Source organism: Dromiciops gliroides, chromosome 2 (genome assembly GCF_019393635.1).
Source record: "Dromiciops gliroides isolate mDroGli1 chromosome 2, mDroGli1.pri, whole genome shotgun sequence".
In the NCBI taxonomy this organism is placed as follows: Eukaryota; Metazoa; Chordata; class Mammalia; order Microbiotheria; family Microbiotheriidae; genus Dromiciops; species Dromiciops gliroides.
The window spans coordinates 375,818,188-375,836,003 of NC_057862.1; the positions used below are offsets into that span (position 1 = coordinate 375,818,188).

At 40.4% G+C, this 17,816-nt stretch overlaps 1 protein-coding gene across 1 annotated transcript in view; it reads right to left on the minus strand.

The window, feature by feature from the left end:
• Positions 1 to 16,122, minus strand: part of TNFSF15 (TNF superfamily member 15) — a 30,688-nt gene extending 14,566 nt beyond the window's left edge. Inside the window, exon 1 of the mRNA XM_043980167.1 lies at positions 15,898 to 16,122. Coding sequence (XP_043836102.1) covers positions 15,898 to 16,122 — 225 coding nt within the window. The remainder of the gene's footprint in view (positions 1 to 15,897) is intronic.
• Between the last annotated feature and the right edge of the window lie 1,694 nt (positions 16,123 to 17,816).

The window sequence follows — 17,816 nt, forward strand, 5'->3', positions numbered from 1 at the left end:
TTTGAGAGCTGCTTGTTTAGACAAGGTCTACCCAGCTCTGTTGTGTAGAGCTTTGATAAGGGCATTTCACAAATAGGAGGTCAGTTCAATCAGTCAGTAATCAGTAAGAATTTATTAAGTATCTACCATGAGCCAGGCACTCTGGTAGGTGGTGGGGCTATAAAGACAAAAAGTAAAGTACCTGCTTTTGAGGAGGTTACATTTTGTTGGGGAGACAACATATATATGTATAAATATTAACAGAGAAAAAAATAAAAAATAAACACAAAGTGGCTAGGGAGGGAGGAAACTAACAATTGGAGGGCTTACTCTACTCCTGTAGAGCATAGAAGTTTAGCTAAGTGCTTGAGCAGGAGTAAGGAAGGAGAGCATTCCAAGAATGGGCAACAGCCAGTGCAAGCATGTGGAGGTGGGAGATGGAGCACTCTGTGCGAAGAACAGTGAGAAAGACCATTTGCCCAAGACTGTAGAGTACAGGCAGAAGAGTAAAAGAGAATGAGTCTGGAAAGGGAAATTGGGATCAGGTTGTAAGGGGCTTTAAAATCCAAACAGAGAAGTTTGTGTTTTATTCTAAAAGTATTAGGAAATACCAGAATGTATTGAATAGGGGAGTGACACAGCCAGACTTACACTTAGGGAATGTGTACTCCAAGGGCAGGAACTGTTTTTCATTTTGTTTTATATATCAAATGTCTGAGACTGGATTTGAACTCAGGTCCTTCTTAATCCAGGGCTGGTGCTTTATCCACTGTGCCACATAGCTGCCACTTAGCATTCTAATTCTGTCAATTCCATTCCTAAATTTTGGTCATTTGATGCTTTCTTCTTCCCTCTTCCCTCAACCCCGCAGTACATTTTACCCTCCTTGAGGAGGAATTGCTTTTCATTCATCCCAGTATCTAACACGGTACTTTCCACATAGTGGGCATTTAATAAATGCTCTATGGTTGCGGATTCTCTCTGTTTTCTAGTCCTCTTCATTCTCATCTTGACCCTCCACTCATTCCCAGTTCCCCTTTCTTTTTTTTCCCCTTTAGCCTCATATTCTTAAATAAAAACAAAACAGAACAACATATTGGAAAAAGATCGAGTTTCTGTAGTGTGTTTTCTTTCCTATTTGCCTTGTTCCCTTTTATTTGGAGAGAGAGACAGAGACAGAGAGACAGAGACAGAGAAAGAGAGACAGAGAGACAGAGACAGAGAGACAGAGAAAGAGAGAGAGAGAGAGAGAGAGAGAGAGAGAGAGAGAGTGTGTGTGTGTGTGTGTGTGTGTGTGTGTGTGTGTGTGTATATGTGAGGGGACTAGACATTTATTCCCAGTATATCTTCCTGTAGATCTCTGTTTGACTCATACAATTCCAATGAAGAAGTGGGGAAAAGTCAATCAATCAGTCTTCTAAAAGTTTTTGTCTACTGGGTACTAGGTAGAAAATCCCAACATTGCATATCTCCACATTCTGGTGTAAATTCCTTGAAGGTTAGAGCCTTAACTTCTACTCTGTTACCTAACTGAGGCAGGTAGAGCGTGCAGTGAATAGGATGCTGGGCCTGGAATCAGGAAGCTTTGAGTTCAAATGTGACCTCAGACACTTACTAGCTGTGTGACCTTGGGCAAGTTACTCAAATCTGTTTACCTCAGTTTCCTCATCTGTAAAATGGAGAGAGTAATAACACCTACCTTGCAGGATTGCTGTGAGGATCAAATGACACAATAATTATAAAGCTCTTAGCATAGTACCTGTCAGATAGTAAGCGCTATGGAAATGCTAATTATTATTATTGAATACCATTGAAGAGTTTATATGTCAGGACATCACAAAGATGAAAACAAACACTGTGCCACCGATGATCCTGAATGGTCTGAAATAAGAGTTAACCATAATAGCTAACATTTAGATAGTGTTTACCATTTAGAATTCTTATCCCATTTGTGCTTCACAACAAGACTGGGAGGTAGGGGATGGTGCCTACCATGTGCAAGGCCCTGAGGGAAATATGAAGATATGAAAGAAAGGAACTGTCTTTGCACTCAGAGCTCATATTCTACTGGGGGACAACATGTAGACAGACATACATGATACAGGTGAAGAAGAAAAGGGACATTTCAGGCTTATAAGTAGAATGAAAAGGCCTTAACATTGTAGTGGAATTAAAGAGGCCGAGGCTGCTAAATTAAACAACTGGCTCTTGATTAAGATAAATTGCCTGGTGCCATTATAGGCATGTTTCAAGGTACCAGGAGATGATGATAATCCTTGGGATGTGACCAGATAGAATTAGCCTTTTCTCATAATAATTTACTATTGTTTGCAATCTTTATGATTTGCAACACCTTTATGACACCCAGGAGTCCTCAAGGGTGTATGTTACTGCATTGTCATGATTTAATGTCAGGGATATAACTTTGACTTATTTTCCCTTTCTGTTAGATAAACAATGTTTTTGAGCTGCAATGTATTATGTAAGCTTTGTGGTTTGAGGTAATTGCCTAGAATTCTCTGAGAGCCCCTTGATAGGAGATATAAATCTAAGACTAACCCCTGTTAAATTGGAAAACTTGACTGTAAAGGGGACTCAATGCCAGCTAGCTAATTACTTGATAAAACTAATATATATATATATATATATATATATATGTGTGTGTGTGTGTATAATAATTATAATTATATATATATTAATAATTATTATTATAATAATATTATATATATTTGGAGAGAGACAGAGGCAGAGAGACAAAGAGAGAATGTGTGCGTGTGTGTGTGTGTGTATATATATATATATATATATAATGCATTGCGAATAGATCTGAATCCTAAATGTTATGCTGAGTGACTTAGTTTATTGACTTTTACACAAGGTATCTTAAGGAGAACACTGACAATTAGAGGGATAAGGAAAGGCTTCAACCTTCTTATTTTATAGATAGGGAAAACTGAGATCCATAGGAAGGAAGTGATTTACTCAAGATCACATTTATAATAAGATAACTGAGCCAAGATTGGAACCCAAATCCTTTCACTCCAGTTTCTACTCCCACAATGAGTTCTCGTTCTTTCTCTCTCTCTCTCTCTCTCTCTCTCTCTCTCTCTCTCTCTCTCTTGTGCACATGCCTTTTTCTGTCTCTTGTACTGCCTGCTATGCCCAACAGTAGAGAGTTCTTGAAGAATGAGTATTTGCTTAACATCCAGTGACCCAGAGGCAGAATATTCATTTGCCATTGGTCAGGTTCTGCTTAGCCAAGACTCAGTGATGGTCCAGCAGGCCGCATGCTAGCCCTCTTGCCCCCATTCACTTCATTTCTACAAAGGACAAAGGCAGGTTGAAATCATCATGAAGCAGATCCACAAGATCAGTTTTATTGTCAGGATCAATTAGTTTAGGGAGACAAAACTCAGGCTTTTCCAACTATCCCGAGAGTCATTGCTCTGATTTTAATCTCCTTTTTCATTCTCACTCTGTTCATGCTGACTGCTGCTTAATAATTCAGAATAACCTTGCCCTTGGATGGGCATTAGCATTTTCATTCCTCCCTTCTATCAAACATTCCAGTGCTTAGTACAATACCTGGCATCTAGCAGATGCTTAATAAATGTTTATTAGTTGATTGATCAATTGATCTTAGCTTCTTTGGGTTGGTTATTATCATTAGATTAGCACTGAGATGCAGTTGGCTTGAATTTTCTCAAAGAACATTTTTTCAACTAATTTTAAGTAAGAATGCACTCTATCTTCAATCCTGTCTTCTGTGTTTACTTATTGCTCATTAAAAAGAAAATAGGTTAATGAATTATTAGACTGAGGAATTAAGGACTTTGTCATATCCCTAGTGCTAATCGAAAAAGCCTTGCATATACTTGCATACACTTAATAAATATTTGGTGAGCTGAATTGACAACATAATCAGTGGAAATCAGAGCTGGAAAGGACCCTAGATCTAGTCCAACCCCCATCATCTTACAGAAAAGTGAAATAACTTGGCCAAGATCATTCAGCAAACAAATGGCAGAGCCAGAATTTAAACCCTGGGTCTCTGACTCCATATAGTGGAGTGAAATGAGTTGTGGCTCAGGGATCAGAGGCCCTGGGTTCAAGTTTCACTTCTGAGTTTTACTAATTGTGTAGGCAAATTACTGAAGCTCTGTGGTCTTCAATTTTCTCACCTATAAAGATTAGGGGGTTGGACTAGATGGCTTCTGAGGTCTCTTTGTGCTCTAAATCCTATGAAATACATTGTTTTCCACTATACTACAGGACAAATTGATAAGGACATGAGTTTTTATTACTTCTAATATTCTTCTCCATGTTCATAGAGTCTGGGTTTTAAAAAAATTCTCATTGTTGTTTCATTTTGTTTTTATGTTTGGCATTCGAACAAAGATAAGGTAGAAGAATTTGGTGCTTTGGCTTGAGCTTTGCAATTTAGTTTCCTAAATTCTGTCTGATCTTTCCTGTTTCTTCTCAAGATATATTTAAATCTATCGAAGTCATTAGTTAACTTCTTTCTACCACAAGACATTTAAGTGGTCATTTCAGTTAAGCAATTGTTCATAGACACTTGTGCTCTCTCCAAACACAACTGGGGGAGTCTAGACATGATTTTATTGTATTGTTTGGTCTCACCCTCCAATCACCTGCCATGCCTTGGTATAGAAGATAAACACTTTATTGTTTAGTAAATATTGTTTGTGATTCTGCCTTCATGTGCAGTCTGTGTTGATAGGGGTCAATGAACTGACTGATGTATGTCAGATGTCAGCTTAATAGATCATCTATTCATTGCCTTAAAATTATGAATGTCATATTCCAAGAGGAAATGTTAAATGAACCTTGGTTAATCCTTTGGTTTAAAGCGCTCTCTCTCTCTCTCTCTCTCTTTCCCCTTATCTCTCTTTCTTCCCTTCTCTCTCTCTCTTCCTCTTCCCTTCTCTCTCTCTCCTCCCTCCACCTCCACTGCCTTCTTCAAAGGGTCCAACTTCAATATCTTGGTTATTCTTGATTAGTGATAATATAACTGATTTAACACGAGAGGTTATTTTTTCTTTAGACTAAATAAAGAGACTTAAACCAGAGCTTTTCCATATTATCCTCAAAACCAATTCTTGAGCCTTCCTCAGTGTTCTAGGCAAGTACACAATTACATTAAAGAGATGTGATCAATTATAATGTTAATTAAATTTGATGTAATTCCTGCCTATTAAGGAATTATGGTATTTTGATAGACAGAAACAAGGTGACAATCACATTACTAGACAAACTCAAAACTATTCTTTTTTTTTTTTTTTTTTTTTTTAGTGAGGCAATTGGGGTTAAGTGACTTGCCCAGGGTCACATAGCTAGTAAGTGTTAAGTGTCTGAGGCCGGATTTGAACTCAGGTACTCCTGACTTCAGGGCCGGTGTTCTATCCATTGTGCCACCTAGCTGCCACATCAAAACTATTCTAAAAAACACACTTTTTGATATTCTTTCCTCTGTAATTCCCCTCTAATCATGTACTTTTATTTTTGTGTTTATCACTACTTAGAAATCAGGTTTTTGATAAAAAAAAAGTTTGGTTGTTCTGGTCATTGGATTCTTGATTTCCCTCTAGTGAGATCTTCAAGAGTATGGGAGGAGAGATAGGATAGTCTAGGGAAGAACAAGTGGCCTGAAGATGAGAACTGGACCACATCACTTTGGTCAAGTTAACTTCTCTCATCTTTAAAACTAAGGTGTGAAACTCACTACACCATCGCTCCAAAAAACATCCAAATAATGCCATAGGACAATGCCTAGAGCAGCCAAATCCACAGAAGAATGTACTGAGATAATTTTCTAACCAAGGACAGCTTGGAAGGTTGGAAGGAGGGAGCTGCTGCGCTGAGACAGGAGTGGAGCCCAACCCCACAGTCACCCTGACACAGATTCATTCCTAGGAAGGCCTCACCAGAGAAAGAGACCTCCAGAGCCTCTGAATCAGCTGCAGTGCCAGTGTCATCTGGAACTAAGCTCACAATCTGGTGAGAGGGCTGAGCCCTTGGGTTTTTCACCCCTGTTGGGAACCAGGAGGTAGGCTTGAGTACCAGTGGCCCAGGTTGGGGAGGGGCACAGGCTCATAGAAGCTGACAACCACAACACACAAAGCTGCTTGATTAACAAGTTGGTCTGGGGTCATCTATGGACCAGGGAACAGGCCAGGCAAGTGAAGAACCTGTTCCTCCTTAAATCATACCACCTGGGACCTCCTGAAGCTTGGGATAGTTCAGCCTGGAAACAGTGACCCTCTTTAAGGAGCTAAAAGTCAAGTAAAAGAAATGCAAGATGACTATATAGGAAAAGATGAGGACCATAGAAAGTTTTTTTAGTGACAAGGAAGATCAAGGTGCACCCTCAGAGGAAGATATCAACATCAGGTCCCCTATATCTAAAGCTTCCAAAAAAAATATGAATTGGTCTCAGGCCATAGAGGTGCTCCAAAAGGACTTTGAAGATAAAGTTAGAGAGGTAGAGGAAAAAATGGAAAGAGAAATGAGGGTGATACAGGAAAGACATGAGAAAAAAGTCAACAGCTTGAAAAGCCAAATGGAAAAGCTCTCTGATGAAAATAATTGCCTAAGAATTAGGATTGAACAAATGGAAGTTAGTGACTTTATGAGAAACCCAAACACAATAAAGCAAATCCAAATGAATAAAAAAAATAGAGGGCAATGTGAAATATTTTCTTTGAAAAACTGCTGACCTGGAAAATAGAGCCAGGAGAGATAATTTGAAAATTATTGGTCTACCTGAAAACCATGATCAAGGAAAGAGCTTAGACATCACCTCCGAAGAAATTTTCAGGGAAAACTGCCTTGATATTCCAGAAGCAGAAGGTAAAATAGAAATTGAAAGAATCCACTGATCACCTCCTGAAAAAGATCCCAAAAGGAAAACTCCCAGGAATATTATAGCCAAATTCCAGAGCTCCCAGGTCAAGGAGAAAATATTGCAAGCTCCCAAAAAGAAAGAATTCAAGTACTGTGGAACCCCAGTCAGGATAGCACAAGATCTAGCAAATTCTACATTAAAGGATTGGAGGACATGGCAAAGGAATTAGGATTATAACCAAGAATCACTTACCCAGCAAAACTGAGTATAATCTTTTAGAGGAAAAAATGGGACTTCAATGAAAAAGAGTACTTTCAGGTATTCATTATGAAAAGACCTGAACTGAATGGAAAACTTGACTTTCAAATACAAGACCCTAGAGAACCATAAAAAATTGGAGTTGGGGAGACATACCAGGGGCCATGCAGTGGGTGACTGTCTTGTGTCTGAAGCCAGGTTTTGGCTGGGGTCCCCTGGGTCCAGGGTGGATGCCTTGTCCACTGCCCCATGATGACATCTTTAGGGTAAAATTGAAGGGTGAGAGGAATGCACTAGGGGAGGGAAGAGCAGAGTCAGCATGGCATGAAATCCCACATGAAAGAAACAGGAAAGGGCTTATGGAGTGGGGGAAGAGGTGCGGGAGGAGCAGGGCAGTAAATGAACTTTACACTCATCAGAATAGGCTCAAAGACCTTAATATCATCAGAATTGGCTCAAGGAGGGAATAACATACAAACTCAATTGGGTGGAGTAATCTATCTAACCCTGCAGGAAAATAGGAGGGGAAAGGGATAAAGAGAGGGGGGCAAAAGAAGGGAGGGCAAATTGGGGGAGGGGACAGATAGAAGCAAATCCCTTTTGAAGAGGGATAGGGTGAAAGAAGATAGATAATAGAGTAAGTATCAAAGGGAAGGGAATAGGATGGAGGGAAACAATTAACAATAGTAATTGTGAAAAAGAGAAAAGGAGGAAAAATTGTATAAAAATATTTATCGCAACTATTTGTGGTGGCTAAGAATTGGGAATCAAGGAAATGTCCATCAATTGAGGAATGACCGAAGAAGCTGTGGTGGTATGTGATTGTAGTGGAATGGTCTTATGCTATATGACAAACAGAATGATCCCAGAAAAACCTAGAAAGACTCATATGAACTGATGTATAGTGAAATGAGCAGAACTGGGAGGACATTGTGCATAGTGACAGCAGTATTGTTCAATGAGCAATTGTGAATGACTTAACTACTCTCAGCAATATAATGATCTAAGATAATCCCAAGGGACTAATGATGAAGTATACTATTCACTCCATTAGAAAGAACTGATGAAAAAGAGCACTTGTGGATTGAACATATATAACCTATACCAGATTGGTTGCTGTCTTGTGGAGGGGGGAAGGAAAGGGAGGGAGGGAGAAAAATTTGGAACTCTAAATCTTATGAAAATGAATGTTGAAAACTACCCTTACATGTAACTGGAAAAAATAAAATTAAGGGGTAGGACTACATGATCTCTGACTTCCTTCTAAATCTGTCATTTTATATTGGAAAGTTTCATCCATGTCTACTAACTGTGGATATTTATTTTGATTTGGGGACCCTACCTTTGGGCTGAGATTGGAGGGCCTTGGGCCCTCAGGGTCTCTTCTGTGTGGGAGGTGCTGGTGCCCTTCCTCCTCCTCAGCTTCAGCTGAGCCAAAAAGCCCCGTGGGCAGTACAAGATGCCAGGTCAGACAACTGGGGAAAAAAAGCCCCCAGCTCCCTGTGACCTGAGTGGAGGTATCTGAGAGATGCTGGGCTCTGGCGTAGCCTGTGCTGAGGCACTTGAAGTTGGAGCGCACCCCCCCTCCCCAAACAGCTGCAGCCCTGGCTGGCAGATTAGCTTGGTCTGTGGGGGCGCAGGAAGCCCCGAGATTTGAGTGGAGAGAAGAAAAGGTATATATAGACCTGGGAGTTAGACAGCAAGGGGGTTTGGACAGACGAGACGAGGAGGGAGAAGAGGACTGGAGGCAGAAGATTAGAGGGGGGACTAGATGAACAGTAATGCAGGACTAGGAGCAAGGAGGAAAGGCCCACGGACAAGATTAAGAGAGGCAGACAAGATTAGAGGGGCGGCAAAGGCCGAAGGGCAGACTGATGGAGCAGACAAACAGAGGGTCGGTGAGAGAGAAACACAGGGGTTCAGAGGTGGCAGTAAGGAGAGGAGAGTTAGAAGCAGGGGGATTTACAAAGTGAAAGGGGATCGGAGTTAGAATAAAGGACCTGAGTGCCCTAAGGCAGCTAAGGCCCTTATTGTATTAAAGAAGTTCCAGGCTGCAGCAGGTGGGAAAGAGACGCACTGCAATGCATTCAGGTTGTACATTTTATTTCCCTGTATTCTTAATTTCAATAGTATCTCATAAATAAATAAACTCTGCTTTGATTATTTGGTTAAGAGGCTTCTTAATATTTTGCTTATCATTTTGGGAGTGGAGCAGTGTGGTGGAACTTTATAAACGGCCCACATTAAGTTAATTTATTATTTTTTTTAGGCAATTGGGTTTAAGTGACTTGCCCAGGGTCACACAGCTAGTAAGTATTAAGTGTCCAAGGCTGGATTTGAACTCAGGTCCTCCTGAATCCAGGGCCAGTGTTCTATCCACTGTGCCACCTAGCTGCCCCGCCCCCCCACATTAAGTTAAAAGCAGTCAGATAGCCAAATAGTCAAAAGTCCCCAGATTAGTCACCCCAGTCAGATTAGCCCCCAAAATTAGGCTAGTCAGTCAAAATATTTCCACATATCTTATATTATAAGGTCCCTTCCAAATCTGTTTTATGTACTACTATTCCATAGAATTAGATTCTTTGAAATGCTGCTATAATATGGTGTGTGCATGAGTGCATAAGTGTATGTGTGTGTCCCTATCTCCTCCAAGTTGGAAATGCAGGGACCCAATTCCACTCCAATAGACATGGGAGCTTTGACTTGCTTTGTTTTCCACTTGGGCCTGTTCACTCCTCAGGTAACTTTGAGGGCTTTTTTCCCAATAGCTCATCATATTAATGCCAAAATTAGTGCAGACACCTGATTGGCTTAGCCCAATGAAACTCAGAACCCCCGAGCTCAAGAGATCTTACAGCCTCAGACTCTCTGGTAGCAGGTATTATAGGTATATGCCACTAAAGGTATGTGCTCTAGAGTCTGTATCTAAAGTGTATATTCTTACTCTTCTCCCACCCTGCCCTACCTTTTGGACTGTATCTTGATATAGGGACTTCTCTCTACCATTGTAGATTAGAACCTTTTATTCAATTTAAGAGCTTCCTGGGACACTGTCACACAGTCAGTAGGTATCAGAAGTCTTCCTGACTCCAAGGCCAGGTCTCCATGTTGTGCTTTCTTAGGGCCCCCATGGTTCTATTAACTGGTGCTCTGGCATGCAAGACCATAATCAAGGTGGACAGATACTAAAATGTGAAGAGTGCATGCAGTCCTTGTTTTCTTTTATCTGGTTAGAAACAAAGGCATTTAGCATCTGGTTAGCAAAAACTGTGAGCTAACATTGGAAGTCTATGGATGGCATGCTTCCTGTGCTTTGTCCCCCAAGCTGCTACATCCCAGGAAAGTTCTTTGCTAGTCTGTCTTTACCCTTCTTCCCCCTTTAGAAACAGCTCTTTCTCGTCGCCTGCTGGTCTCCCAAGTAGATGGGTTCTCTGCCTCCTGGGGTTTCTTCCTGTAAAGTCTTATGCTGCAATGTTTTCCCCGACTCTCAAATGAATTTCTCTTTAAAAACTACTTTGACACCATATCTCTCTAGCTCATCACCTTGTGCTGTTTCCTCAGATGCCAGAATTGATAGTTATAGCTCTGATGACATTTTATGTTCTAAGATCCCTTCTAGTTCAAATATTCTATGTTCTAAGTACTTTCTAGCTCTAACATTCTATGTTCTAAGGTCCTTTTTTGTTCTAATGTTCTATATTCAACATTCTATGTTCTAAGGCCCCTTCTAGTTTTAACATTCTGTTCTAAGGTCCTTTTTTGTTCTTATATGCTATGTCCTATGTTCTAAAGTTCTAATTCTAATGGTTTATGTTTGACATTCTATGCTGTAAGATCCCTTATTGTTCTAGCTATTTATGTTCTAAGTCCCTTCTAGTTCTATCATTTTATATTTTAAGGTTCCTTCTCATTCTTCTTACATTCTTAATTTTGCCTTCTAATATTCTCTGATCTGTGTTCTAGCATTTTATGTTCTAAAGTCCCTTCCTTACCTATGACTTATTTTGTTTTGATTCAGTAAGATGACGTGTGATACAATAATTTGCAACACAAAGAGGTCTTAGTTAAAAGGCATTAACAGATCAAACAGTATGAGTTCTGTCACCTCACTAAAAAGCCAATGAACAGACTAAAGATGCTAAGGACTTCTACCTCCCCTTTTTGCTTTCTCCCTGGAATGTCATTGTCTGAATGAGAACATGGTATGTACAGGGAGCAGGCTCTACCCATCAGATCAGGATGTCGGACAGTTGGACATTGTTTTTATCTCATGTGGGTGGTTGGCTAAGATGGGATGTTTTACACCTCTGGACTTAAAGAAAAGGTACAATCAACTTGACTTTTTAATGATGGGGCAGAGAGTGGGGTCAGACTCCATGCAATAAACTTCTGCCAGAGATAAAGCCTGCTGTTCCTTCTTTGATATCCACTTGAGTTTTGTCAGGTCGTCAATTAATTAATCAATAGACATTTATTAAGTATGTACAACGTACCAGGCACTGTGCTAGAGGTTGGAGATAACAAATACAAAAATGAAGCCATGACCGTATACATTCAATTAGAGGAGACAGTTTGTATGTTAGAGGCAACCAGGTGATGCAGTGGATAGAAAACTTGGCCTGGAGTCAGGAAAGCCTGAGTTCAAATCCAGCTTCAGATACTAACTGTGTGACCCAGGGTAAGTCACTTGATTGCCACCGGCCTCAGTTTCCTCAACTTTAAAATAAGGAAAAACACCTACTTCCTAGGGTTGCTGTGAAGATCTAGTGAGATAAGATTTGTAAAGTGCTTAGCATAGTGCCTAATATAGAGTAGGCACTCAATAAGAAGGTCTCCTAACATATAATCTAGTTCTTAACACATAGTCATGCTGCCCCATGAAATGACTTTTACTATTCATTACTTGTTAGTGCCCCAGGCAATTTTCCTAAGACTATGAAATCACAAGTTAGAAATAAAAAAAAATCCATCTTAAAAATTAAGGTGACTGTACTCTTAAATCCCCACCTACGCATAGTGGGGAGAGGTAAAGAAGGAAAGGGCAGGAAGATTTTTTTCCTGTTCATTCATCTAAACTGAAAAAACTTCCTAACACTAGAAGTACCCTGAGTGACCAAGAGATATAATCTAATTGCTCTTTGGCTCTTGAAATCTTAACCTCAGTTTTAAAGTATAGGTTCCCTCATTGGATTCTGCAAATGCTTGAGTTGGCTTGTCTTTGAGCTTGGGGTAAAAATTCGCTTGGAAAAACAAGCCAGACACTAACTTGATAGACATCTATAGCTCTTGCTCACTTGCTGTCTCTGGCAGCACCTCTTTGCTAGAGATGGGAAATGGGACTGTGTAATAGAGTGGAAAGAATACAGGACTGGGAGTTATGTTGTTATTGTTTTAAACCTAAAATAGCAAGTAGAGAGTTACAAAATCATTTGGTGTACAAACTTAGGGTCACAGAGCCAGAGGCGACATTAGAGGTCATAGAGTCCAACACCCTTTCATAAGTGAGGAAAGTGAGGGCCAGAAAATTTAAGTGATTTGCTCAGGGTCACTTAGATACTAAACATCTGGAGCAGGATTCAAAATAAGGCTTTTTGGAGTCCAAGTCTATAGCTTTTTTTTGTTGTTTGTTTTATTTTTGAGGTAGTCAGGGTAAAGTGACTTGCCCAGGGTTACATAGCTAAAAAGTATCTGAGGCCAGATTTGAACTTAGGTCTACCTGGCTCCAGGGCTGTTGCTTTATTCACTGTGCCACCTAGCTGCTCCTTATAGCTTACTTTCTAAATATAAAACAACAATAACACTAACAACAACAACAACAATTTTTCTGTACCTCTTGAACTTGGCAAATTATTTTCCTCCCAATAACCTTGTAAGGCAAAGAGTGCAAAATATTATCTTCATTTTTCATATGATGAAATTGAAGCTCAGAGAGAGGAAGTAGCTATAATTTTGATCAAGCAGTAAATGGTACATTCACATACATAAATATTTATGTATGGATAAAATGATAATAAAAGTGAGCTTGGCATTTAAATCTTGGGTCTGCCACAGATAGTATGACTTTGGGCAGGCTTCTCAACTTCTGTGGGCCTCAATTTCCTTTTCTGTAATGTAGGGGAAATCATCTTTGTACTACTTATCTTTAAGGGTTGTTGTGAGAGAGTTCTTTGTAAACCTTATGGCTCTGTGGAAATTGGAGCTGTGATGATTGTGTGTTTCCATATCAGGTTCTCAGGGAAACAAAGGTCACATATATTTTGCCCATATATAAGGGACAACATTTGGACAGTTGACTTTCTGGCTCAGTCTTTGATGAGATAATAATAATAGTTTGTGTTTAAATAGCAAACTGCATTTGATCTTTGCAACAATCCAGGACAATGCAGGGATTGCTATTTCCATTTTATGGATGAGGAAACGGAGATATAGAGAAATGAAATTATTTGCCAAACTTTACAAAGCAAGGGAGGGATAGGATGGGTTCCAACTTAGTCCTTTTAACTCTTAGGTTTAGTGCTTGTTCAAAGCATAAATGATTTCTTTTGATTGTAGTGACTGACTGAAGGCAACTGGGTGTTGCAGTGAATAGAGTGTTGGTCTTGGAATCAGGAAGACCTAATTTCAAATATGGCCTAACTGTATGATCCTGAGCAAGTCACTTAACTTCTCCCAGCCTCAGTCTCCTCATATGTAAAGTGGGGATGGATAATAATATCACCTACCTCATGGGTAGTTAGGTGGCACAGTGGAGAGAGTGCTGGATTTGAACTCAGGAAGACTCACTTTCCTGAGTTCAAATCTGGCCTCAGACTATGTGACTAGCTATGTGACCCTGGGCAAGTCACTTAACCCTGTTCATCATCTGTAAAATAAGCTGGAGAAGAACATGGCAAAACACTACAATATCTTTGCCAAAAAAAAGCCCTAATGGGGCCACAGAGTCAGATATGACTGAAATTGACTGAACGATAACAGCAACCTCACACAGTTGTAGGGAAAATCAAATGAATTAGATTTTTCCTAAACACTAATTCTTGATATGACCTTGCCCTCTCTGGACCTCAGGTTCTTCTTCTCTAAGAATGAACTAAATAGTCCTCAAGGTCCCTTCTAGCTCAACCTTCTATTGGTGTCTGCTTCACATTTCATGTGGCAGGGTCTCTTTTAAGTTTCAATGGGTAAACAGTAGAGGGAAGACTCTCTTGCCAATAACAACAACAACAACAATATAATAATAATAACTGCTGACATTAAACTACTAAACCTTAAAACTACACAAAAGCTTTTGGGATACCCTGTATGTTTAAAGGTTTATAAATACACTTAATTAAATATTCATGGCCCCCGATGAGGTGAATGCTATAGGCATTATGATCTATTTTTTACAGGATGCACTGAATGTCTTTTTGTGCAGTGTTTGAGGGGGAAGGTTAATATTTATCTATAATATTGCTTCCGGATACAGATATGGGTCTTATAATGAAAGGATTTTTTTCCCTTCCCATTTCAGAAACTGACCCGCCATATATAGGCTCCACTGGTTTATCCCAGGTTTGATTCTGGTTCTAACAGTGTTATGATGAATGTGAATGGGGATGTTGGCTTTCTGTCTAGATGCCTTTTCCCTGCTCCTACTAACTGGGCTGTTGCAGTCACAAATAAATGATACTTTTGCCCTCCATTTCTCGGCTTTGAAGTCTTAGAGGATTAGCTAGAACTGACAAATTTTCAAAACAGAAAATTCAGTGGGATGCAGCACAGTAGACCAAGGGACCTGGGTTTGAATCTCTGTTCTGTCATCACAATGTGACTAAAGAAGTCTTATATACCCTTTTTCTGGACTTCGATTTCATCATATACAATAATAATAATTGACTTTTACATGGGGTTTTAAAGTTTGTAGTGCCTTTTGCATAAATTTTCTTAGTTGAATCCCAAAGCAATCCCATGAGGGGCACTATCATAAGAGTGATTTACCCTATTTTTCACCTGAGGAAACTGAGGAAAGTGGAGGTTAAATTATCTGCCCAGATTACACAGGCAGTAAAGGGCGAAAGAGGATTCCAGAGAATTGGACCAGATGATATCCCATCCATCTCTAAATTCTTTGAACCTTATTGTTTCTTACCAAGATTTTACTACTTTTGACAGTTATAAGATCAGTTATCTCATCTCTAGAACATGCAGACTTCATTTTTTCTGTCAAAAGATTTTTTTTCTTTTCAAGATCAAAATTTCTGAAATATCAATATTTTTTCTGGATTTGGTAGATAATTTTGCTATTTACAAGTCTAAATTTAGATTACTCTCTCCCCCTCCCCCTAGGTTGGGTTTTAGGGAAACCAGAAAGAATGACAGAGTGAGAGAAATGAGTTAGTTTTTGGACACAGAGAGATAAGCTCATAGAGTATCAAATATAGAAGGGACTTGGAGAACATTGTAAAGGAATGGATTCTCCAGATTGTTGAAGGACTTGATATTATTCCCCCTCCAACCCCCATGGATAGAAGGTAAAGGAGCAAAAAAAAAAATTCATAATCTTTTGAGACGCTTCAGAAACCAGAAACTCTCCTGCACCCTCTTTCCTTTCATGAGCTAACCAAAAAAGCCAGAGGTGGTGGGCATGCTGAGGGCCATCTGGTGGCCTTGGTGGCCACCTCTCCACCATATTACAACTCTTGATGTCTCCGCCAGGGTCACAGGTAGCAAATTGACCTCTCCCTGGCTTTGACTGTACCGAACCAGAGCACTGACTCTCTATCCAACACTACTATCAAAGGCTTTGATTGCCTTACCTGACCCGTTGCACACATTTCTTGTTGGGATCTGAAGTTGTCTACAAGCAGACAGACCACGAGTGCAGCAAGAATGAAAGCCAAGAGCAGGCAGTAAGTGACAGCTGGGCTCATTTTCCTAAGGTCTCTTCTGGTGCTTTGATTGGTCCTGTGGTTATCACCTCCTTCCTCTAACATTCCCATGCCTGTTTCTGGTTCCAGGGCTGGGCCTTCTCCCCTTGGCATGTCTTCCCCCTACAGCAGCCTCCACTCTGAAACTTCTGGCTTCTCCCTCTTCCAGAAACCCCCATTATATACCAACAACTTGTGAAAGTGGATGAATGAATCTCCTTACTCCTCCCCCTTTTCTTCCCTCCCCTTTTCCCACTTCCCTCCTCCCCTTTGACTGCACACTTACACACATACACACACACACACACATGCACACATACACACACACCCTGCTGGGGAATGTACCGCCTACAACAGAAACCAAGGTTTGGTTTAAAAAAAAAAAAAAGCCTTTCCAAGCATATTTGTAAGTGAAGAACTTGCCTGTGTGTGCTGCTTCCTTTATAGTTTATAGAAGGAAGTTAGGAAAGTCCCTGAGGGAAGAGAAAGAGGATCATTTAAACCCAGGAGGCTGGTCAACTGGAAAGCGACCAGCTTGTGGCAGCCCTTGCTTGAGTTGATTACCCTGTTGCTCTGGGTGAGCAAGAGAAGAGAACCTGTCACTTGTGGAAGTAAAAGGAGAGGAAATGACTCTTCTCATGAGGAAAGTGAAGTTGCCCAGAGAAGGTGAGAGAGGTCCTGGAAAGAGAAGAATGACCTAATCCAAGTATTATACAATTTAGAGCTAGAAAACACTTTGGAGATTGCCTGGTTCATTGAATCCCAGAGGAGCTAAGTGACTAGACCAAAGTCACAGAACTGAAAAAGAGAAGACAGGATTTGAACCCAGGTCTTCCAACTCTAACTTCACAGCTGCTCAGTTATTCAAAACAGTTGAGAGAGAGAATTTCCTGCCCCCATTATCTGCCATCTCTACAGAGGGATGGCTGCCATGATAAAGTATAAACTTCTTAAGGGCAGGGATGGTTTCTTTTTTGTCTTTGCACCCCATAGTGCCTAGAACAGTGCCTGGTACATAATAGGTACTTGATTAAATGCTTGTTGGTTGTTTGGGTGAAGCACAAGTGTGTGGAGAAAGGCATTTAATCTCAAATCACATTCCTGCAATAATGCTACTGTAGCCCACCCCAAAGCCCATTGGTATGGGCTCTCTCCTTATTGGGAGAAGGTTAATGTTCCTTGACTATATGAGGGGTAGGTCAGGGTTGGTGAGGGCCAGAGAGAGAAGAATTCTCCTCTCTTTTTTGGATTCTTGGAGTCTCTTTAGACTCTTTGGGTTCAGCAGTTGCTTTGGGGGCTTCCAGAGAAGATGGAAGATGCCAATCACATTTCATGTTTCAAGGAAAAGACTGTGAAAAGACATGAAAGGAACAAGTGGTCTCCACCATGTCTCTATACTCAGTTTATTACTCTAGAGACTTTAGGGAACTTGGGTGAAATCTAGGACTCTCACTTTCTCCTGCTCTTGACAACTGCCCTTCAGACAGGTGCAGGTATTGATTGCTACCAATAAGGAGAGGGTTCTATGCCAGTGGGTTTTGAGACTGGGGTTACAATACCAATGCTTGTATGTCACATTTATATAGCTTTTTGTATTCACACAGCACTTGGTGAAGTGTCTTTGGTCCACTAAGAGAGGCTGTGAAGCATGATGAGAAAAACACTGAATTTGGAGTCAGATCTCATTAGAATCTTGCTCTTGGCCTGGGAAGAGGACTGGGCAAGATTTATCATCTATGTTTCACAGATCACGCACCTGAGGTCTAGATAGGTGAAACAATTTGCCCCCTAACAAGCAGCAGGACCCA